At 44.2% G+C, this 23,725-nt stretch overlaps 1 protein-coding gene across 1 annotated transcript; it reads right to left on the reverse strand.

The window, feature by feature from the left end:
- Positions 1 to 2,369: 2,369 nt before the first annotated feature.
- LOC121176807 (insulin receptor substrate 2-B) lies at positions 2,370 to 22,674 on the reverse strand. Its single transcript, XM_041030886.1, has 3 exons — positions 22,446 to 22,674; positions 16,893 to 21,750; positions 2,370 to 7,763 (listed from the first exon to the last, which is right to left on the reverse strand). The coding sequence occupies exons 2-3, from the start codon at positions 21,076 to 21,078 to the stop codon at positions 7,759 to 7,761; spliced, it is 4,191 nt and encodes a 1,396-aa protein (XP_040886820.1). The 5' UTR covers positions 21,079 to 21,750; positions 22,446 to 22,674; the 3' UTR covers positions 2,370 to 7,758.
- Between the last annotated feature and the right edge of the window lie 1,051 nt (positions 22,675 to 23,725).

Genomic DNA, 23,725 nt, shown 5'->3' on the forward strand with positions numbered 1-23,725 from the left:
CTGCACACTCATTGAATGATATGAATGAGTGTATGTCAGCCTTGTATAATTGGGTGATGTAACTCACCCTCTCGTGGCCATATTGGGGAACCTAAGCTGTGAATGTGTGCAGAGCCACGGCTGCCAACAAAGACGCTGAGGTCATGTCTTCAGATTGTGTTTTTTTATTTTTTAGGGTGTTTTAGTTTTTTCTCTTGTTTGCAGTTTGATGCAGGACAGGTAGCGTGCAGCGGGTTTAATATCCCAGACACATGACAAATAGCTACTAGGACATGTCATTTTTGATAACTTTATCATCTTAGTGCTGTGGCTTGTTGTGGCTGAAGAAGTGTAAATGTATGAGAAAGGCCTGATATCTCGAAAACACTCATGCTGACGTATTTGACGACACAAAAGAAAGTTACTGATACCTCGTTCAGACCAACACAGTGACGCAGTCAGAGAACATTATATCTGGGTTTGGGCCAAATGGGTTTTTAAAATAATTTTTGATAACGTGCTGAGATCAGATGCAGCATTTCAACCCCATCAACTCTGAATAAGACCCTAGACGCTGACCCCCATTTGACCCTTGTGTGTGTTTAAAAAGCCCCCAGTTCTGTTACTCAGACATAAGCATATTAAATGATCTGACCGCTGATAACTCCAGTGGTCAGCATCATTAACCCCGGAGCTGAACACCAGCCCTTCATTAGCTCACAGAAAGCCGACTGAAGGGGGAATTCCCAGCACCAACTGACATTTAAGTTGTTATTTTGTCAAACTGTAATTCGCTCTGGTTTGGCAGCGTGTTCTTAAATAACAGGAACACACCCAGGAGCGATCAGAAGCTGGCTCAAACCTTTGAGAGGCAAATGAGGGTCGGTTAACAGTCTTGACGTCCCGGTGACTCTCCTACGTGGTTCATCTCAGCGGCTCAGAGGCTTTGGGCATCGCATCAAAGTGTCTAAACAGAGGAATAAAAAAACAACAACAAATCAAATCAGAGGCTTATTTATATCCCCTGGATTTGGACTGCCTAATTAGTCCATGAAATAACTTCATGCATCAGTGTTGAACTTTTGACTTCTGTTCTTCTTATCAGCCGATGACAGCCTGTGTTTCGGGGACTTATTATGGTTTTTATTGTACTGAAACTCTTTTACAGAACCTTCACTGTGAATCAGTTTCTTTCATGGAACAATGAACGTTACGTTTCTAAAACGCAACGTTAAGGAAAAACTCTTCAAACAGGTTTTTCCAGATGATTGATGGACAGTTGCTTTTTCACTATTCAAAATTTGAGTTCACTTCATCCAGAGGATAGAAGATCTTTGATGTGGACAGATGAAACTATTGGACCATGTTGTGACTGAAAACTTCTTCCTCTGAGCAATGGGTCCTCTCAGCTGACTGCCTGTCATGGCCAAAGCGGACTTTGGATTGTTTTGACAGTTGGACTTTGGGATGCTGGGCCGGTCACCTGAGCTGGATAAACACTGCGTGTCATCGTCCGAAAACCCTTCATCTGCAAAAAGAGCTTCAGGAATGAGGAAACAAACGCCTGTTTTCTCGTTGACAACCACTTTTTTAACAGGTTTCATGGACCAAAGGGTCACAAACTCAATAAAACACGTGATTATCAGTTCTGCTGAGCAAAACAACACATCTGCAGTCATGTGGTGTCATGACCACACAGGTGTGTGTGTGTGTGTACTCTCTCATTCATTCACAACGCAATGTTTATGTGACTGGATTTAGCTTCTTAAAACAAAAAACAAAAAGTGCATTTCCCAAAATGTCAAACTGTTCCTCTGCATGCAAAACAGGTGTACCCAACCCGGTTTACCCAACACCACCAAGACCGTGGACCTGGCAACCCTGAGGGTGGCAGTGCTAAAGGAAAGACAAGTACAATTCACCACAATCCTCCAGTGAAGCTGAGATAGTTTGTGCCTGTGTTTCACACTTTGGCCTAAAGAGCAGCACAAAGATGATCAGTGCAGAAATAAGGTGACCTCTGACCTCTGACCTTGAAATCTGGCCTCATCGTGATGCTGTGGAGAAAAGATTAAAACAGGTTAAAACACGATCACCATCATATCACCATCCGTCGTACTCACATCGCCATCCTGACTGCACCGTCTGGACAATAAGCAGTGGCGTTTCACGAGACGAAGGGTTATCAGGAAAGTTTCTCAACCTGCAGGAGAAGCATGCGTCATTCAGCTCGACTAAACAATGTGACTTCAGTCACGTCAAACACTCCCAGGCTCAGCTGAAACAGAAGCCAGTTCATGTTTAAAACATGAACTGTTGTGTAAGATTAGCACGATAAATTCTGTGACGACAGATTAATCAAACAAAACAGACGCCTGAGACCACAGCGGTTACATGAACACATTTTTATTGCAATAGCTCTATCGAAAGCAAAAAAGTTGATAAATATAAACACTATGCCGATGCTCAAATCGCCTCTGAGTACCCCTCCTACCCCCCTTGCCCTCCACAAGGAAAAAATAAGAGAGAAAGAGAGAGAAGGAAAGAAAACAAAAACAAAAGGGGGGTGGGGGCACCTTGCGAGGCGCCGATCATAACATGAAAAAGCGACAACTTGAGTTTTCCTTATGTACAGAAGGATTCCCATTTCCACCACAGCTTTCTCTTTTTTTTTTTTTACTCTTTTTCGTATATAGGACGTACGTCGCTGAAAAATAATGCACATACGAAGGATACACACCTCCACAGTATTTTTTTTTTTTAACTCTTTCTCTTTCCTGTAAAGCTAATAAACAACAGCATTCAACTCGGAAAATAAGAACACAGGTAGCAGGGTAGAGTGGGATTCGCTTTTTTTTTTCTCCCCCTCAGCTGAAATCCTCCAAAGTCTCGGAAGGATTCGGGCGAGAAAAAAAAATCTGACCCGCGCCTGATAGCAGGGCAATGAACATCATCTCCGGGTTATCCTCGTCGCTATGGTTACCATCGACAGCATCTCCAACTGTTAACTGTACTACACAGCAGCAAATAAACTGTAATATAGTTACAAAAAAATAAACATTAGGCAGAGGTTGTAACCCATTTCTTTATACAAATAACTGCAAAATGCCTATGTACTCTTAAAAAAAATACTACCCTTGTATCGCTTTGTTTTCAGAGAAACAACAAAACAACCAAAAATAAGATGATTATTTTCCCTCTGTAAACTAGAATACAAAATAAATCAAAGATTAGAGGAAAAAGGAAAGAAAAGTTTGCATAATGATGCAGTACCCTAAGTCTTCTCTGTGAGTATTATATATATTTATTTATATTTATATATATATATTACGTAGGTCTAATTTCTTTCTCATTTCTCCACCCCTAACAAGAAAAAAAAAATCCTAACGGCTGATTTTCAGCATCAGAATCGGTAACATTGAGGACAGTTTTGAGGTTGAATTGTTGCCAAAATAAACACAGATTGTGTGTGAATTTATTCAGATATGACAAAGAATTAAACAGGGGGTAAAGTTCAACATGAAGGCAATCAGACATGAACGACATATATCCATTTTTGACTTATGCTTCAAATAAATTAAGGGGGGATTCGTCCAAAAAATCCTCCCAAAATCTAGCTCTACCATTTTTGCCATAGCGTTAAAAACCCGAAAGCAACACGACGCTGTAGCATAATAAGTACACGAAACATTTTCCAAACATAAGAAACTAAATTTTCTCTTTCGTCTCGGGACGCTGCAGCCTAAATATTCTGATATTCAATTCTTTGTTCGTTCGAAGGGGGAAGAGGGGGCAAATGAAAACACCTCCAATTGTTCATAATGTACATATAAGATACGTCACAGGCTTAAAATCTTTAAACAGCATTTTGTTGATATTCACTTTTAAATCAGACCATTTAAAACACGGATCTGCTGAGGAGCTTAATTATCCAACCCCTCCAGAGGGTGACTGGGGGTAAAAGGGGGTTTCACTGCTTCCGATCTCTTCTATTTCTGTACCTACGTTGTATGAACCTCCACAGACAGGAAAACAATGTTTTCTTTATCTCTTATCCTTCAGACACGACAAACATCTCACTTAAAAACGCCTTTTTCTGGCTCTGCCGTAACTGGAATTTAGAAAAAAAGGGAGATGGGATGGAGGGACTGGTTGAGGATGTTTTGGAAATTTGCTTTAAGCGGAGTACCTCGTGAGCGGGGGTTTGTCCAGAAAGGTTCAGAGATGAGCTATAATGTTGGTCAGTGAGTCACAGCTTCAGTAGGTACAACAAGAGAAATGCCCTGATGCAGTAAACTCCAACCATCTGGTAATTCAAACCAAGAGAAACAACGACGGCTGCAATAATGAGTTCATTAAAAGACAGAATGGCAGATAATTAACTGTAGAAAAATTTGATAGATGAATCATTTCCATCATTGATCAAGCAGCAATCAAACAATCTCCACTTTCAGCTTCTCAAACTGTGAGAATTTGTTGGTTTTCACTGTTTTAATCTCTGAGACAATACTGACAATAACTGTTAGTTTCAAAGCTACAACCTTGTCCTACATGTGAATGGAAACCACGGCACTGAAATCATCTTGTGAGCTTTGCCTGATTCACACGCCACAAAATCCGGACAGAAAATAACCAGAAAACACGAACCTTTCCTAAAAGTGTGAAACAAACTTGAAACATTTGCTTAGGTGAAACAGACAACAAAGAATGAAGTTTCAGCAATAAAATATATTTCAACAAGACTTTGAGTGTAACTTCCATCGCCCCTCAAGACTAGGAAGATTTTTTTAATCTTGCACGCACAAAATAATATAAAGTACAATAACTGAAAATGAGTTTTAATGAATGTGGAGTACCAGATGTGCAGAGTCCACTGCATCTGTGCAGTGCAGTAAGAGTCAGTCACAGCTGACTGACATTTACTTTCAGATCAGTCAAATTTCTGACAGTGCAACAAAAACCGGTCCATGCCGCTCTCCAAACGGGCCAAACCAGACATTAACAATTATTCAGAGATACTTCCGCTCCATCCCTTCCTCCCTCCCCAGCATCGCTGCCGTGAGGGACGCAGCAAGGACGACAATGATGCGTCCCACACTAAAGCGCAGTGAGAGTGACAGGCCTTTATCCGTCCAAACAAATTAAAAACAACAAAAAAGAGTGGGCTGATTTAAAAAAAAAAAAAAAAAAAAAAAAAAAAGAAGGAGGAAAAATCTGAAACAGGGTGAAGACAGCATTAGATGAGTGAATACTGAACAAAAAAACTGAAACTCTGTGGGCTACGTTAGCTGTCAGTCTTTTCTGTCAGCGCATTTCTCTCTATGGAAACAGTTGTGTGGGTAATAGTCATGGGAGAGTAGCGCGAGTAGAACTGCTAAATATGGGCGTATCAGTCTGTTAGAGAGAAGAGGCAGCAAGCTCTGGCTAAGACTGTGATTGATGTGGGTGTTCACTGCCTGTCCAAAAGTGTGTGTGCATCTGTCTGTGTGTGTGTGTGTGTGTGTGTGTGTGCCTGTGTGTGTGAGAGGTTGTAACAGGGCAAGAATGTCCAGCGCGCTGCACCTGGAGCTGGAGCTCAGGTTACTGGAAACCTCTTTACATCACCCAGAGCCAATGACGAACACCCCAGCACACACACACACACACGTGTGTGTGTGTGTGTGAAAAATCCCGGACGTCATCAGGAGCTGCTGACAAAGAGCTCGAAACGGGGGCACAGATGAGTTCCCTCGCCTAAATAGGGCGGTATGACTACTGTGCGTGCGTTTTGAGAGCAGGCACGGGAGACACCGCGTGACCGTGACATGTGTCTTCATGATGTACGTGTGTGTGTGTGTGAGCATGTCACTGCCTTCAAAGTACAGTATACGGTTCACTTGCAGAGATTTCATGTGTGCATTAGGCTTGTGTTTGCATCCCAGTGTCGTCTGTACTTTGTGCTTTTTACCTTTCACAGCGTTGTGTGTGTCTGTGTGTGTGTGTGTGTGTGCGTATGTTTGTGTTTGTGTAGGCGCCACTCTCCGTCGCTAACCTGAACTGTGCTACGGACCGTATGAGGTAAAACTGAAATTGTAAAACAAATCAAACACCTGCTTCGATTCACTCGACGCAGAAAACTGAACCAGACGAGCCGAGCGGCGGCAGCAGGGCGGGAAAATGACTTTCTCCACCCAGAACCTCCACAAACCACTTACACCCAAATGTTTTTCTAAGGAATAGTTCAACATAGATTTAGATTTAGAACAGAGTTAGATGAGGAGATCAGAGCCACTCGCACATCTGTTCATTATGGAGCTGAAGTCAGCAGCTTAGCTTAGCATAAAGAGTGGAAAAGTAAAAGAGCTAGCCTGTTAAATGCATCGGCCTAGCAGCACCACTACAGCCCACAAACTAAACACAGTATTTCATTCGTTGTTGTGCAGAAACTTTACGGAGGGATAAGTGTTGACAAGATTTTTTTAGCTTTGGTTTTTGAATGCATTAAACAAACAAGACAAAACGTGTTAGTGTTTTCCCCTAGTTTCCAAGTCCTGTGTTACACTAAGCTAACCAGCTACAGGCTGTAGCTTCATAATTACAGCATAGATACGTGAGTGGTATCAATCTTCTCATCTAACTCTACGCAAACACATAAAATAATGAACTATTCTTTTGAAGTTTGATTTAGTTTTCTGCAAAGTGTCACGTAAAGGAAACAGATTTAAGACCAACAAAACTTTCCAGCATTCGATCGGTAGCCGACGTTATTTCTTCGCCTGGCTAAGTACCATCTGTGTCATACCAGCAAACAAAGAAATGTTACGGGAAAATCTGTACCTGTTACAACAAATAAATAATATGTGCTACAGAACACGAGGAGAGTAATGCTTTAAGGTTTTCCCATTGAATTAGTACACTGTGATGAACCCATACTGGCCCAGTACCGCAACTCTTTATTTCGAACTGGTCTGCTGAGCCAATGAATGCTATCGTGTCACTGAGAAAAACGGTAAACAAAAGGTTTCTGGTGCTGTGTCATACCTGATGTGGAAAAGTATGGGATCAAGCACGGTACTTGTGCAATGCCACTTGTCAACTCTGAAGCTAAAATGGATCCAGCCACGAGCTCGTATCGTTCGAGGGGTAATTCATTCAGAAAAATATACATTTTCTACCACAACTTTGTCCATAATGTAATAACTGTATGGTACCGTAATGAGGATGGATTACGCATGGGGTAAAAAAAAAAAAAGTAATAAGATAAAAATTAATATTTAAGTTCAATGCAACATAAAAGTCTGTACCATAATGCCTTTGCTTAGTATTCCAGCCTCCCTTTTTTAATACCGTACGGAGGAGCAGAACCATCTGATAATACGACTATCTATGGTTCTGTTGACATCCCCTCAGTCAAAGTTCACTGACCGCTGTCTGTTGATTAAGTCTGTTGAACACGAGGGGGGAAAAAAAGCAGCGCACACCGTCAGCACTGATTGTGAGAGAGGGGAAATTATTTAAAAAACAAAAACAAACAAAAAACAGGACGAGATATGTATATAAAACGCAAGAAAAATAAAAGATGAAATACACTTAAAAATAAAAAAAACTGCAAGCGTTTTTGTCATCTGTTGTGATGTTGTTGTTGTTTTCTGCGTCCAGAAGGGAGCGGCTTCTCAGTCTGGGTGAAGGTCAGAGGTCACCGGCGCGGCACGCCAAAGGTCACAGGCAGAGTCAAGTGCCCCGAGCAGAGAGTGGAGGAGGAGGAGGAGGAGGAGGGTGGGGAACCTCTGCCGTCCTTGCTCAGTCTGAGAGAAGGAAATCAGAGAGACAGTTAGTAATCCACCTTCAAAAACCTTCAGAGTAAAAAGGAAAGCAGTATATTTTTAGCACATTAGTAATACCAACTCCAACAACTAATAAAATTACTAATAATATTAAATACGGTTATATAAAAGGCCAAAAAATAAATCAAATACAGCTGCTAAATAAAGCCTTCCTCAGCCACTTGAGGGTCGGGGAGCTGCAGGTATGAATCTAACCTACAAAACATGTGTGTTTGCTATTTGTAATTTTATATTTGCCAAAATATCTCTAGATGCTATCCTCTGCTAAGCATGTTAAACTTTTTTTCATTCACTCTGCCTAAGCTCCAGTCTCTCCTTGACACACAGTTATCTGGTAATGCAAGCAGAGCTCAAATAACAGGCAACTAATCATCAGCTATTTTGACAGTTAACACTCGAAACTGCGGAAATTTGCTGATAATCTTTATCGCGTGTGACAGTAAAGTGAGTGTCTTTGGGTTTGGGGACTTTTGGTTGGACAGAAAAGTAATTTGAAGCAGTTTGTCCTTTGTTTTAAGAAGCTGTGACAAACATTTTCACTGTTTTCAGACACTTTTATGGATAAAACAACAAACACAATCGCAAACAATGAAAATATTCATAGATAGTAAAAATAATCACAAGTTGCAGCAGTGGAAACAGGAAGCTTTCACAGAAATGAGAGTGAGTGGGCCAAGGAAAAAAACAGTTGTTTTCTATTTACCTGACGTGAGACAGACACACAGACACACACACACACACACACACACACACACACACACACACACAGTAACTGGACCGTGGCTTTGGGCTCTGTCTTTCAAACACCGCTGCAGAGGGGGTCCGAGGGAATTGTGAAACCTTTATCCACGACCACTGTTTAATCACAAAAATCTGAAAAGGAAGGTTTTTAAAATTCCTAACACGTGTTTTTATTTATTTTTTTATTTTTATTTAGGTGAAATTCTGGAATCAACATCAATGAATGCTTATGATCACAGTGAAATCCAGAGTATTTTGGATTTTGTCCAGCAGAAGCAGCACAGATGTGAGACATCTCTGACCGAGTGGGCGTCTTGGCTCAAACTACTCATATAAAAAAAAAATCTGTTTGTCTGGTAAATAAGTGAGCGTGGCCGGTGAACTTTGGATTCAGCTTGCTTCCAGCAGACACACACACACACACACACAAACTTTGTTTCCTGCCCTGCCATCATGGCGGGGCCCGGGCTGTCAGGTCGGCTGTTTTGGTGCGGCCCGGCGGCCCCAAATGACCCTAGCAATGGCCGACGTCCAGCTGGGTTATTCCACTGAGAGCAAGGCTTTGTCTGACACAACAATGTGAGCAGCACGCCACAATACAGATGCTTTGACAGGGGGCACTGCTGGAATGCTGCTCCTCTGTTTGTTAGCCACGGGGATAGAGGGAGAGACGAGCGGACGGACAGATAGGAAGACAGGAGTAACAGTACACGGACTCAGCACAGCCCAAACACAATCTGGTCCAACCAAAGTATAGGCAAAGAAAAACATCTGCTACAAACACACAAAGTAAACTTTAGTGTTGTTCAGCACTCAGAGTGGCAGATTATTTGTGAGTGACCAGAAACTGATACAGACATTAACTAAACACAGACCGAGAAACCACAACCTGGACATTGACACTGGTGGACACAGACAAACCTGGCAACCAAGAGAAAACAGATTCATTTCTGCCAACAAGAAGAGGCAGAGACAGGGCAACACGTCCTGCTAGGGCTGGAACTAACGGTTATTTTCATTTCATTTCAGACCTAAACAAAGTTCAATATTTACTTGAGCAAAAAGTGGCATAATATGTCAGAGCACACAGAGAAAAGCAGCAGAACAACACAACAAACTTTCAGCTGTGAAAATACTCATTTCACATCTGATCATGAACTTGTATTTGCAAAAAAAATGCACATTTAGTTAAACTGGATTTACTTTATTTGTTGTGATGTAGGACCATGACTGACATTCGTTTCTATTGACGATCAATCAGCATTTTATTTTCTCAATTAATCAACAAAAAAGGGTGAAAAGTATTTATCACGGTTCTCTAAAAGTTTTTCAGCACACAAACAGTTTGACAGCCAAATAATTCAATTTACTTTCAAACAAAACTCAAACAAATGTTTGGAATATTTTATACTTTTTGTAAACACACACTCTGACACTAATACAGTGCCATGTCCTGTATAAAGTGTATGCAGCGTAGTAATGTGCAAACCAGTTGCCTTTATTTTTCTTACATTCTGAATCATTATACTTACACTGTAAACAACAAGCTTTGGCAAAACTGTTCTTAATTATGGTCATGACAACAACGCAGGCTTGAATTTGAATTTGTGTGTATGTGAGGCCGACCGAGGGACGGGGAGAGAGAGAGAGAGAGAGAGAGAGAGAGAGAGAGAGAGAGAGAGAGAGAGAGAGCAGTCTGAGGTCTCTGGGTTTCTCTGCAGTCCAGGCGTGGACTTTGATCAAAACAACGCTCTTAGGACACAGGCCCAACTGACCTGAGCTGACCTCAGTTAAACACACACAAATACACAGACGCACTCGCCACAAAACCGGGTTATAAAAACACCGTTTGCCAAACACCTGCATTAGCTAACAGCTTGTTGTGTCATTGCGACACAGGCAGGTGTTCAGAGCCGTGACTGTCTGTCTGTCTGTCTGATTCTCCCTCGTTCAGTCTGCCCTCTCCGACCCGCTGCCCATCTCCCTCTCCCTCTCTGTCTGCAAAGCCCATTCACCCAGCTGGGACAACAGATGAAAGGCATCATGGGAGTGAACAGCGAGCGTAACGTGTTGACCTGACGCGGGCTGGCGTGACAGCTGGGGCGACGGCCTTTTAAGTGCAGATCGGGGAACGAAATTTGATCGGGCACTCGAAACTGCTCGATTTCCTCCTCATTGATGTGGATCGCCATTTGTAAACAGTTTTTAGACTTTTTAAATTCCACGGATTCTGGGTTAAAGTTTCCTAGAGCAGTAGATCTATTTTGATCTTTTTCATTTCCACCCTTCACGCCCTAAGAAGTGCGAACTACTCGTGTGAAAAGCTGAACCCTGATCAGGACTATTCCAGATGGAATTAGAGAAATATGACCTAAAATCTACTCTGAGATTAACTGTCACATTCACCTCTGTAACAATAAACATAACTTTTTATTTACTTACGGAGATGCTATGTTCCTGTGTCAGAGCCAGAAAAATATCTATTAAAATGAATATTTCATCTGATCTTGAGGAATTTTTAAGACATTTGTTTTATTTATATATATTTCATTTTTTATTTATTGCATAACCAATAATCCAATTAAAAGGGAATAATAAATATTATCGTGCACCTAAACTGCCAGTTACTTACATGTATGTACAACATTTAAAGAAATTTCTTATTTTCTTACATTTTCAACATTGTTTTCGAAGGTCTTGTAAAATAAGTGATCACTCTTGATGGACACACAGAGACCTTTTTTTTGTTAAAGTATTCAGATTTTTTCGAGATGTTTCTCTCGAAATAAAACATCTCTGAAGAAACGTATGATGTCCACAACTTACTGCAGAGTGTAAAGTTTTTGATTTGTTTTATTCAAACTGTGGATTTTGAAAGGTCAACAAGAGCTGGGAGATGACTGCAACTGAAAGGACGAACAAAGGTGTGTGTTAAAACGTCTGACGCACACGGGGCTGCTCTCAAACACAGGTCTGCACACACACACACTCAGGCTTTGTCTAATAAAGTTATCTAACGTCACATTCCAGTAAGTCGAGGGGTACTCTAGTAAAAATCCTGCTTTATCATTACCGTGTGTCTGAGGGAGGCAGCGAGACAGAAAAAGAAAGACAAGAAGGGAAGAAGAAGAGAGCCAGAAAGAAAGCAGGAGGGACATGAAGGCAGAAGACACATAAAGAAGAAATGGGAGCTTCTGCATGTTTGAGAGAAACAGGAGCCTCACTGATTGAGTAATGCTCCAGACCACCTATGAAATCTACACTTAGAGTAACTGAAAACTCACGGAACAGTGAGACCACATAGCTGACGGTGTTTAGGCCCATTTATTACTGATGAGACACAACATTTCCCTTTGAGTAAGCACCGCAGGAAGTTAGACACACAGCTCTTAATCACCGCCTGTGACTTTATTTAATTTGCACGACTCGACAAACTCTCATGTTCAATTTACAGTTTTCAAAAAGCTGAGACAGGTCTCCGGCTCTGACGACCTTTCCATGGAGGAGAGTGACAGCTCAAAACAACCATCTAAAACAGGGCTGCAACTCATGATAATATTCTATAGGTGTGTTTTTTTAATTATTAATCCATTTGTTGTCAAAAAACAGCTAAAAGTGCCTCATAAGTTTTTCCAGAGTCTAAGACGACAAAGTCAAATGTCCTGCTTTGTTTGATAAACAGTCTAAAACCCTGAGACATTCAGTGCACAGTGATTTAAACTCTGGAAAATGCTCTAATGCAAACTCAGCTGTCAGAAACAAATTCCTAATAATCCTTTAATTCTTCATAGGTCAGTTACCAAATACCTTAAACTTCCTTGAAAAGCAGAAAACCTGAAATTTAAAACTCTGGGAAAAAAACTCCTTAAATTCTTTAATACTGGGAACCCTGCTGGCACCAACATGCCCAGGGTTAGGGGTTCAATTCTCTGTTTAGCTCGCCGGACACCAACACTGCCAGGTTTACAGATTCCCATGCTTCTCAGTGAGGGCCACCCATGCTAAAGGCACATCTACCATGTCAGTGCTTAGAATTAAGGTGCTCATCAAACACTCATGTTATTTTAGGATTATTTATTCGCTAAATGGACACTGAAATGGGCACAGCAGGAAAAAGCTCAGCCTCCGGGGGGCTTTCAGAGATCCACAAATACTTTCCTGTGACAGTCAGAATGGGCTGCTTAAGATCAAAATTGCTTTGTGTGCATGCATGACGCTTAATAAGTCTAACATCTGTGGGCGTACATATCTGGCTATTTAAGAGAGAGAGAGACCTCTACATGCAACGCACACACACACACACACACACACACACACACACACAGCAAAAAGGGGGGGTCCTGTTACGAGCAGCGCATGCCTCCGATCGGCCCATAAATTCATGTCAGGCTGGAAATAGACCTGTAAATATAGAAGGGCCTGGTCGTGGAGGTGGGAACGAGAGAAGGGCAGTGTCGTACCATCTTCACTCTGTGCCTGATAACCCTGCCTCACACTCTGAATAACCCTTTACCACCTCATATCCACTTGGCCGGGACACTGGGGGGGGGGGGGGGGGGGGGTGAGAGGGAGAAAAGGGCAGGTTCCCACCGCTGGGACTACTGCCGCTGCCTCTCCTGACCTAGGTTATATCCACCTTTTCAATTATCAATTAACCTGCCGATTACTTGATTAAATCATTTGGTCTGATCGAAGCTTGACAGATCCCAAAGTTCTTCTTTTGTCTGACCAAACCCCAAAATCACAGAAAAGGAGTTTTCTTTTCCTTTCTCCTCTGACCAGGAGCATGAGAACAACTAACTCCATAACAAAAGAGAAAAAAAGCAGTTTGAAAAAGGTGCTTTATCCACACATGGTTTGTGAGGGTTCTCTGGCATCAGCACAAGTAGGTCTAGCGTCGGTGTGAAGAGAAAAAAGAAAAACACAAAGCAGACATCACTGGGTCTGAGTCACTGACTAGTCACTGTCTATGATAAGAAAAGCCTGCAGCAGAGGGACGTTACCCACACCATAAATGTGCATCTACGTAGAGACACGCTGCCCTTTCCAAACCATTACTCACACTTTCTCAGCTGGACTCTTTCAAAAACAAGTGAAAACATAAAAATCTCAAAATCAAAGCAATTTGTTTCCTCACAACTTTACCTGATCAAAAGGAACAAACACCTGCGGCTCAGCTAACAGAAACACCGGTTTGTTGCAGCAGATATCCGGTTTTATCAGTGATTACAGCGGGACTGCTAAAAGTGATTATTCTCATTATTGATCAATCTGTCAGCTACTTTTACGCTTAATCTCTAAATCACTAAGCCTTAAAAATATCAGTAGACAGTTAAAAATGCCCATCATATGTTCCCAAAACCCAGATTAACACCTTCAAATAACTTGATTTAATGACATTTGGAGATACTCTTTAGAAAATAATACAAACCTAAGAAAATAATTTTGAGAAGCGAGAAAAGCAGAAAATGTTCAGCATGTTTCCTTAAAAAATGACTTACATGTCAAATCACTTGTCAAATTTCTTGACCAATTTTATGATAACTAATCGATTAATAAACTAATTGTTTCAGCTCTTGATAAAGAAAAACCCTGGCTAAAATTCCCTCAATTATGCATCACAACAGTAAAGAAATTCAACATTATAAACCATTTAACACTGAAGCACATGCAACATCACGGCAACCTAGATCAAACACAAGCTGAAACTAACCAACAGGGAAATAACAGAAATAATTAGCATTCACAGGACTAATAAATACTGGTAATTAATAAGCTGAGCCTTTAGAGCTAAAACAATTAGTCAATATAATGGATAAAAACTTAACCTACTGTTTTTATGATAATAAATAGCCATTTTCCAGCTTTTTAAACATGAAGATTTGCTGCTTTTCTTTGTCATATATGAGACTAAACTGATTATAATAAAACCAGGAATTTAAATACACCATCCTGAGCTCCAGGAATCTGCAACAGGCATTTTTCTGTATGTTTTGACAATTTATAGACTATACAATTAATTACTGATCACAGAAATAATCTGCATCTGTTTTATCCATAATGAAAACAATCATTAGTCGCAGCCCGCAAACTTCAACAGAAAGTTGATTTAGTTTCTTCAAAGAGCTTTGAATTATGTTCACACATTATTTTAGGAGTTTTAGGAGTTGAGGTTATTTCCTTTACACACCTGACTCATGTTTTATTTCATATTTACACCAACGTTTCATGCACAAAATTTCCTTGACAGCTGGACAGAAAGCTCATCTCTCCCTCCTTCCCTCCCTCCTTCCCTCTCTCCTCCGGGTCAAGGATCCAGGTGTGCCTCTATCAGTTCAACACCGCAGCTGAGAGGAAGTGCATTCCTGAGTGATGATGATGCGTTTCCTCTCGGCCCCGCTGTGTGCCTTGACATGCCGCCGCCGCAATTACAGCGCCACATCAAAGGCTGCCTGCCATGACTCAGTGCGCACAAACACACGCACACACCTACACACCTAGATGCACTGTAAACATACACCATCAGACACAGAACACGCACAGGCCACGACTGATCATGGTCCCATAGTCCGTGTGTGTGTGTGTGTGTGTATGGGTATGGATTAACATTTCTGAACACTGCATGAACCAACACTTCACACACACACACATTGCACACAAATGCTTAATGAACCTGCTGGCAGCGGCTGAAAACAAAAGTACACACAGACAGACGGACAAACACACACAATAGGATGTGCTTGAGTGCTTTGAGTGTCAGTTGATCTCCTGTGCTCGCAGGCACACATTCAGCACTGCAGCTTTACCACACACACACACACACACACACACACACACACACACACACACACACACACACACACCAGCTCTTTCATCTCCGTTCAGCGCCACGATAAACAAATGAGTCAGTCGGCGCTCGCAGAGAATCCTGACTCATGCACACACACATGCAGCGAGAAAAGAGACGATTCGGGGAGGAAGCGAGGGAAAGAGAATATAAGAGAAAACGAGTGGGTGAATGAGAGACGGAGATGATCAAAGAGGAAGTGAAAAGACTGAAGACGGAGTCAAAACATCCTCTTTTCGTGCTCTTGATCCTCGTGCATGCTGTCTGCGACTCTGACCGTAGACCTAACTCAGCACTGTCAATATCGCACCGTCTCTCACAAGCACACACTTGTCTGTGTCATCCTGTAGTCCACGTACACAAAGAGCTTGGTCTCATTTAAAGCTCACCAGTGTAACACCGGAGCTGAAATTATTTGTCAAATAATCTTATTACAAACTGATTAATTGAGAGAATGAAATGATAATTTTTATTTTAATTTAATTGTTATCATTTAATAATGTCAAGTAATATTACAAGTAATTTTTGTTACGTGGCAAACTAAATTAGCACAGAGTGAACTAACACTGACTGAAAGAAAGTTAATAGATAATTTTTTTTATAAAGAGAAAACTAAGAGCTTCACTGAACTACTGGCAGGTTACAGCACCGTAAGGTGTTTCATGTGTTTTGCCATCATACTAGCTGCTCCTGTTGGGACTGGATTTCTTCTATGTTTTGTATAAATAAATACATTTTTTCAAAGGTGCACAAAAGTGTCTCAGGTAACAGCCTTACAACAGAAAAAAAAAAAGAGTCTAAACACACAAACACCCACACATCAGTACACCCTGACTACAGTACATGCTGACACAAAGAAAACAGCGGCACATGCTCAGACAGGCACAGAGAGACACCACCAGCTACAAAGACAGGAAGTCAGGGCCACACTTGGGTGATTCAGTCCACACTTGACCTCAGATAAACCTCTGTTCATTCAGCAAGCTAATCGTCTACTAGTCTGCTGGCACACAACACGCACACAGACCTCAAGATGAACCGCATATTGGTGCCACTTCCTGTACCAGCACTGTTATAGCCCAGACTTCAGCTCCCTGGACAGATGCCTTCAAAGAACGCGGCTGGCTGCTCAACGCGCCTGAACGCAGCCTTGTCAAGATCACAGAGACTTGATCCAAAATAGATTCACTAGAAGAGCTGCAAATTGATATTATGTGTCTAATAATAGCATACAGCACTTAGGGTTATTTTGGATTTCAGTGTGAAGAAAAAAATATCCCTAACACTTATTCTCTTTTACTCACACATGAAAGCTCATTCTCATGCACGCACACAAAGCAGGAAAATGTTTTTCCATACACCAAGTGGCTGCTGTGGCTGTGTAAAAGATTTTTCCAAAGTAGAAAAGAGCCTTTAAACAATGGCTGTCAGAGGCAGGCAAACAAAATTTAGTTTCCCAACCTGACACACAAATACACAATCATACATTTGTATTAACTCACCCTTGGTTGTTGTGGTGACTCCATCAGATTTGGTGAAGTCTATACTGGCGTAGGCGCCGTTCTCTGGCAGAGGCACTGTCCCCACCGCTGCTGAGCCCCCGTTGCTGCTACCAGCTCCCGATGTTATGGCTCCCACATTACTCGCATCGTCTCTCAGCTCCAAGGCAATGTAGTTGAGGCCGTTCTGGTAGCCCACAGACATGTTTCTGCACATTCTACCGGCTCCGACCCCCGAGGATGAGGAGGACGCTGAGGCCCCAGAGGCAGTGCCCATTTCCATGGCTCTTGCTGGAGCGTGGTGAGCCGGTGAATCCCCAAGACCCTCCACAGACATCCACACACTGTCAAAAGATGCTGAGCTGGCCCATCTGGAAGCCTGACCTTCCGTCAGGTAAGACCCATTGGGCGCTGTGGGGTTCGCCAATGTGGGGTGGGTGGCTGAAGATGAGGCGCCAAGTCCTCCTCCAGAAGGAGTTGAATTAGAGGAGGAAGTGGAGGAGAATGTCTCCGAGCTGTGCCTCCTCCTGCCTTGGGGGTCAGCTCGAACCACCTTTGGCTCCAGTTGCTGTGTTGGCACCCTACCTGGGCTCGACGAAGGGAGGGGCGGGGAAATGGATGAAGGGGAGGCTGAGGGAGCATGACCGTAACGTCCCTCAATTACACAGAGATGCTGCAGCATGGCTGTGGGGCTTGTTTGCGTCCTCTCACCTCTGCTGAGGTTAAATGTCATGTCCGTATAGTCATCCCCCATTGACCTCCAGTGACTTCCGGCAGGGACTCCAGGGGAGGCCAGCGCCCCAGGATTGCTAGCCAGGGGTCTGATATAGCTGGGTGGGTTCCATGGGGCAACAAGGCTGGGCCTGGGTGACTGGTTCTTACCCAGACATCCAGCACTGTCCTGCTGGTCTGCCTCTACCTCCACACTCATATAGTCCTGGTGAGTTTGGGGCTGTGGAGGAGAGTGACGGTGGTCACTGGATCCCAAAGAAGGCGTTTCATCTTGAGCAGAGAGAGGGTAGGCGGGGGGCTGTTGTTGGTGGGGGTAGTGATCGCCAAACTCAATGTTAATATATTCTCCGGGACTGGAAGGCCCTTCAGATGAGCTACCAGTGACGGGGACTGAGGCCGAGGTGCCTGCAGGCGCTGTGGAGGGCTCACTAACCCGCAGTGGGCCGTGGAAACTCCTTCTACCTAATGGGAGGCGGTTAGGCCTCACAACGCGTCTGTCAGCCATTGCTGCAGTTGTATGATGAGCTCCATAAGGCGGTGGTGGATGAGAGGGGGTGGAGGTGCTACTCCCTCCCCCACCCCTCTTCTCTGGTGTTGACACTGAAGCTGCAGCAACTGATGAATAGACTGGTTTGGCAGGAGAACTCATAGGAACATATTCCCCATACTCTTTCTCATCCCTCTCTCTGGTGGGGGCCTTGTAGGAGCGAGGGAGGGAGAAATAAGGGCTGTAAGACTTTGGGGTGTTCTCAGGTGTGCCAGGTGTATAATAACCACTACTCCCTTCATTAGAGAGCTTGCGCCCCCCACTGCTACTGTACGACATGTCCATATATTCCCCATTTTCAGGTCTCTCTGCTATACTGTCACTCCCACTGGCACCTGCCAAGCTGGAGGTACTGTGAGGGCTGGGAGAGGCCTGCACCGGGGAGGGGGAGCTGCCACTGCCCCCTGGGAGCATCATCATATAACCGTGGGAGTCTGTGGAGGATTGAGATTGGAGCTGGGGATGGGCTGAACGGGCACCTAAAGCTGGACTGTGAAACTGAGGGGAATGGGAGATGTGATGGGAGTAAGAACTGGGTTGCATAGGCATGTAGTCGGGGGGAGTGTCCCGTGGTGACGCAGCCACGCCACACATCATGGGCATGTAGCCGCTGTCTTCCTTGGCAGAGGAGGATGATAGGGAAGGGCGCTCACCACTGGCCTCCGTCCGGGAGAGCGTGGAGGGGCGACTCTGCTGGCTGTGCTCGGAGCAGGAGCTGTAGTCAGAGCGAAGCGAGGAAGAGGAGGAGGACGGCCCACCACGGAGCAGCCCACTGCCAAATGGTAACACGACATCTGACCCCTCGTCCAATGAAAAGTTGGTCTGGGTCATTTTCTGGTAAACTGCCACTCCAGAGCCACCAGTTGCACCCCCAGCAGGTCTGGAGAAAGAATGTGTCCTCCTCCTCAGCGATGATGATGAAGAAAAGCGTTCATCCTCTGTTGTTGATGTGCTCTCATCCCGTGGTGTGTCACCTCCACTGTTGTTTCCAGACCCCCCACTGGTGCCAAAGACCTCTCGGTTCCAGCCCATGGCCATGTAATCATTTAAACAGTTCTCCTCTCTGATTGGTGGGGTGTTGCCAAGGGAGTCTGGTGTGTTACTCCGCACCCGGAAGTACCGGAAATCACCAGGGCTGGAGCCATATTCATCTGAGGAGTTGAAGCCGCCATCAGACGGCGAGCCGCATATCGAGGCGCTTGAAGGGCGGGTTAGTGTGTCAGAGACGGAGCCGTGGCCGCTGCTGGAGGAGACGCTCACAGGACTTGTGGTGGAGGGGAAGTGGGAGACTGGGAGAGAGGCGGAGCGGGCATGGTAGGTGGATGATGACCCCTGGATGGCTCTGACATAGCGCCCGCCACTGGTGCTCGTGCCAGCATTTCCTGTGGCGACGCCACTACCACTGCTGCCTGCACCACCCTCCTGACGACCATGATGGGCCCGTGCTGAGTTAAGGTGAACCAGACTTCCTGTGGCGGAGCGGAACGGCCGGTTCATCGTTCCTTCGCCCTCACTGGATGTACGGAAGCGATAACCACTAGCCCCAGAGCTCTTACTTGATGGTGGCGTGCCAACGACCGACTCCGTTCTCGACCGCCGCTGCAGTCCAGTCTGACTCGGTGGCAGGTTGCCCAGGTGGCGCCGTGTCGTGATAAATGGCATGGGGTTTGAGCCCGATGACTGGCTCTTACTCCTGGGCCGAAACTCAGCAAAAGCTTTTAGGGCTTTCATTGTCTCCAGGATGGTCTCGTGCATGTTCTGGGCCACAACAGAATCATCCACTTGCATCCATATCTCCCCGGGCCCAATCGAGGAGGAGCGACCCACCTCAATGAAAAAGAAGCTTTCTGAATGTCCACAACGCCTGATATTCATCAGCTGAAGGTTAACACAGGGGGTTTCAGAGTTCAACTTAACGAGGTGAATGGTTTTAGTTGAGAGGCATAGCCGGTAAACACCAGTGAGGTTTTTAGTTTGACCCAGTCCTTTAGGTTTCACATTCACCTGCCACACCTCTTTAAAGACAGTACCAGGGGTGACTGTACCATATCCATCATCTAAATCATCAGAATCCAAGTGCCCTTTTTTGCCCTCACTCATCAACTCGCTGACAGCTACGTACCAGTCCTCTTGCTCCTGCTCGTTTTCAGCCACAATGGCAAAATACTCGTCCTTAGTGTAAAGAGCAATGAGGTGTTTGTTTTTGGAGTCCGCCCTTTTGTTTACAGTGAAGCACTGGTAGAGGTAAATAACCCTTTTCGGGGGAGAAGGGGCGACCGCTCCGCCGCTGGCGACGGCCGCGGCAGCAGAGCGCAGGCTGTTCCTGAATTTCTTCTCGCTGTCGTAGTACTCCAGGCGGCTCGGCCCGAGGTGGCTGGCAGCCCGGAGCACGAAAAACCTCTTGTGTCCGTGTTTTTGCTTTCTTAAATAGCCACATTTTCGAATATCATCCACAACGTCCGAGGTATTGGCGACGTTCACAGCCGCGTATACATGGCTGCTGCTAGCGGCGGAGGAAGCGGCGTGGTCCTCCGCCGTGTGTACCTGGCTGAGAGAGGAGGAGGAGGAGGAGGCTTTCCTGCCCGGGGACTCTGCGATGTTTTCCCCGGAAAGATGCTGCTGCTGCGGTGCCAGTTGGTAGTGATGGTGCTGCTGTTGATCCTTTGGCGGTTGATGGTGGCCGAGGTGGTGATGGTGGTTGGAAGGCGGCAAATGTTGATGGAAACGAGAGCCTCCTCCTCCTCCTCCTGCTCCGCCGCCGCCGATATTAATTAACGGGGAAGGGGGTTCCCCGACCGAGCCGTCTCCGTTTGCGGTGGCGGCCGCAGATTTCGTCCCCATGTCCCTCTGCTGCGTCTCCACCATCAACATTGCTGCCTTGCCTTCCTGGTAATTCGTGAAATTTGCCATCAGAGAGTACAATCAAAGGTCACTTTACTAGCAAGCTAATCCGAGTGGACCTAGACCCCATTCTTGTTTTGGGAGACGAGCTCCCGAGTCCGGCTAGGCCAGCTAATGTTGACTCGCACGGCTCAGATTTGCAATCCTCACAGACCGGCTTTGTTACTCCTCCGAAAAACAAAACGAGCCCCTTTGCCCTTTTAGCAGCGAGGCAGGTATTCCAGTGCGGGCTTGTTTTTCACGAAATGAAGCCTACCGTGTGCAACATGACCACGCTCAGCCGTGTTTCTATAATCGGGAGGATCCGGCTAGCTCTGTTAGCAATCCGCTCGCCTCTCCGCCTGTACACATCTCTACGGGCCAGAGCACAAACAACACATGACCCCCTGCGTCACCAAACGGGAGGAACAAAGAGTCAAACACGGGCTCTGATTCGCCTATCAGTTTAACTGACATCCTCTGACAGGCGTGTGGACCAATCGTGGCCGGATATTAGTGCTTTGCGTCAATAGCTCTGATCAATCACATTGCAATGAGTTTTTACTGGTTAAAAATAGGCGGTGACTTTGTTGGGCATATCTGGAGTCTGTTGTTAGGTTTTCCAGCAACTGTTTAGACGTAGAAAACTGTTCCCAGACCTGTAGACAAGCCAAAGTGCCGCCCAGAGTCTTCTCCCTGTCGCTGTGGGCAGACACAAGACTTGGGTCAAGTTTTATATTTTGTCCTTTTATTTTAGACCTTATTATTAAACCTTATTCAAACCGAAAAGGCAATTTTATATGAACCATTGCCCTGGCATCAAATCTTCTGTAATTTCTACTCTCAAAATGACCCATTTCAGACACTGACCCACAGTCCAGATACACTTCTAGGTCTTTATCAATGCTGGAAATGCATTTATTTAAGTACTGTAGTTAAGTACAAATGTGAGGAACTTGTATTTAACGTGAGTATTTCCATTTCATGCTGCATTACACCAATTCCACTTCAGTGGCAAATATTGTACTTTACATACAACAATGTTTATCTGACAACTGTAGGTAAGCAAAACATAATCAAATGCAAAAAAAGGAAGAAAAACAAAATAAATGAGAGACAGGAAATAAAATAGATGTTTAAAATGACTAAAATTAACAGTAAATAAATAACAAATTAAACTTTAGGCTTGTAAAATATTTAAAATTTTTGTGTAACCCTGCAGGGAGTACTTCAGTGTGATTTACACCACATATCTAGATTAATCTCTAAACAATGTATACATGTAAAACCTTATTCTGCAAAGTAACTAAAAGCCATTTTGTCAGACACACATAGAAAAAAACAAGGTTTTGAAATGCTGAGAAGTAAAAGTTGCACAAGAAAATTACAAGAAGTACCTCAAGATTGTCCAATTGTCCATGAGCATGTGCGCTTTTTTTCTTTTCGTTTCTTCATCAGACACCGCATCCTGTACTCTACCCTGCTAATTAACAAATGATTATCATCCCTGTTCCGCTCATTGTAGATACCTGTAGATTAAAGCTTGTTTAGTGTCTTCAGATCTTTTCCTCATACATATACGCTTACACAAAGTGATGCTAGGAGCTCTCCATTCTCTGGACCTCTTTCCTGCAGGGCCTGAGGTTTACTAAAACACATTGCTGCTCTAGTCATGTGAGAACCCACTGGTGATTTTGGGCTCTGGCCAACTACAGTGTCAGCAAGGGTCAAGCCAGCAGGGGTGACCTCACACAGCCTTCATCCTCTGTGCCTAAAGCTAAAACCAAACTCGGCTTTGGCACAGGTGGCGAATTCAGATCAAATCCAGGTTTGTTTACTCCAATGCCATATATGGCATCTGCCGTCCAGCTCACTTGGACTCCCTCTAATCCCTGAGAATGATATTAACTTTTTTTTTCTTACCTCAGAGCAGCTACATGCAGCACTAAATGCTTATTAAAAGAAAATGCTTGCGCGACAGCGGTGATTCAAGACCCCGCTGAGTTTTCCATGGGAACCTAGATAGAGTAATCGAGGAAGACTCCCCCCTTTGCCCTGGGGAGGTATCTGTGATCTTCCACGCTGCAGAGAATGCCACGCTCGGCTTTCAGAGCCTCTACTACAGTTTGCATGCAACAATTTGTTGGACCCTTTTATCCCCAAACACCTTTCAGTATCATGAGTGGTATCATGTGTAGAGCAGCTGGCAATCATACCCTTAGTTTTACCCATGGAGCTATGCTGGGCCACCTGTCTGTGTCTGCCTGTGAATCTGTCACTGTAAACGAGAAAGACCTAAAAAGTCATTTATGGTTATTGCCAATATACTTCTGCCCATGCATGCTGTGTATAATTAGAACCCTTCACAGTTATACAAACAAAGGTTTTCTCTGAATTTTGGGGAACTGTGTTTTTTTGCTTTTTGTCATATTTCATGGCTTTCCTCTGCAGATGGAGTTTTCAGTTGTTCAAGTTCACATTGAGGACTTCTCGTCCATGTTGGTTTAAAAGTTGAGACAGAAAGTTCACTCTTGACCTTGACCCTGGTCCAGAAGCGTTGCCCTTCTACTCCACTGCATTTCATCTTCATACATAGCTAGAAAGCTACCTGACTATATCCATGATAAACAGCAATACAACAATGGACAAACATTTTGTTGACAAGTGTTGGCAACAT

Source organism: Toxotes jaculatrix, chromosome 23, assembly GCF_017976425.1.
Source record: "Toxotes jaculatrix isolate fToxJac2 chromosome 23, fToxJac2.pri, whole genome shotgun sequence".
In the NCBI taxonomy this organism is placed as follows: Eukaryota; Metazoa; Chordata; class Actinopteri; family Toxotidae; genus Toxotes; species Toxotes jaculatrix.

Excerpts from the sequence above, each read along its gene's own strand:
- LOC121176807 (XM_041030886.1), bottom strand. The coding sequence starts at position 21,078 with ATGGCAAATTTCACGAATTACCAGGAAGGCAAGGCAGCAATGTTGATG.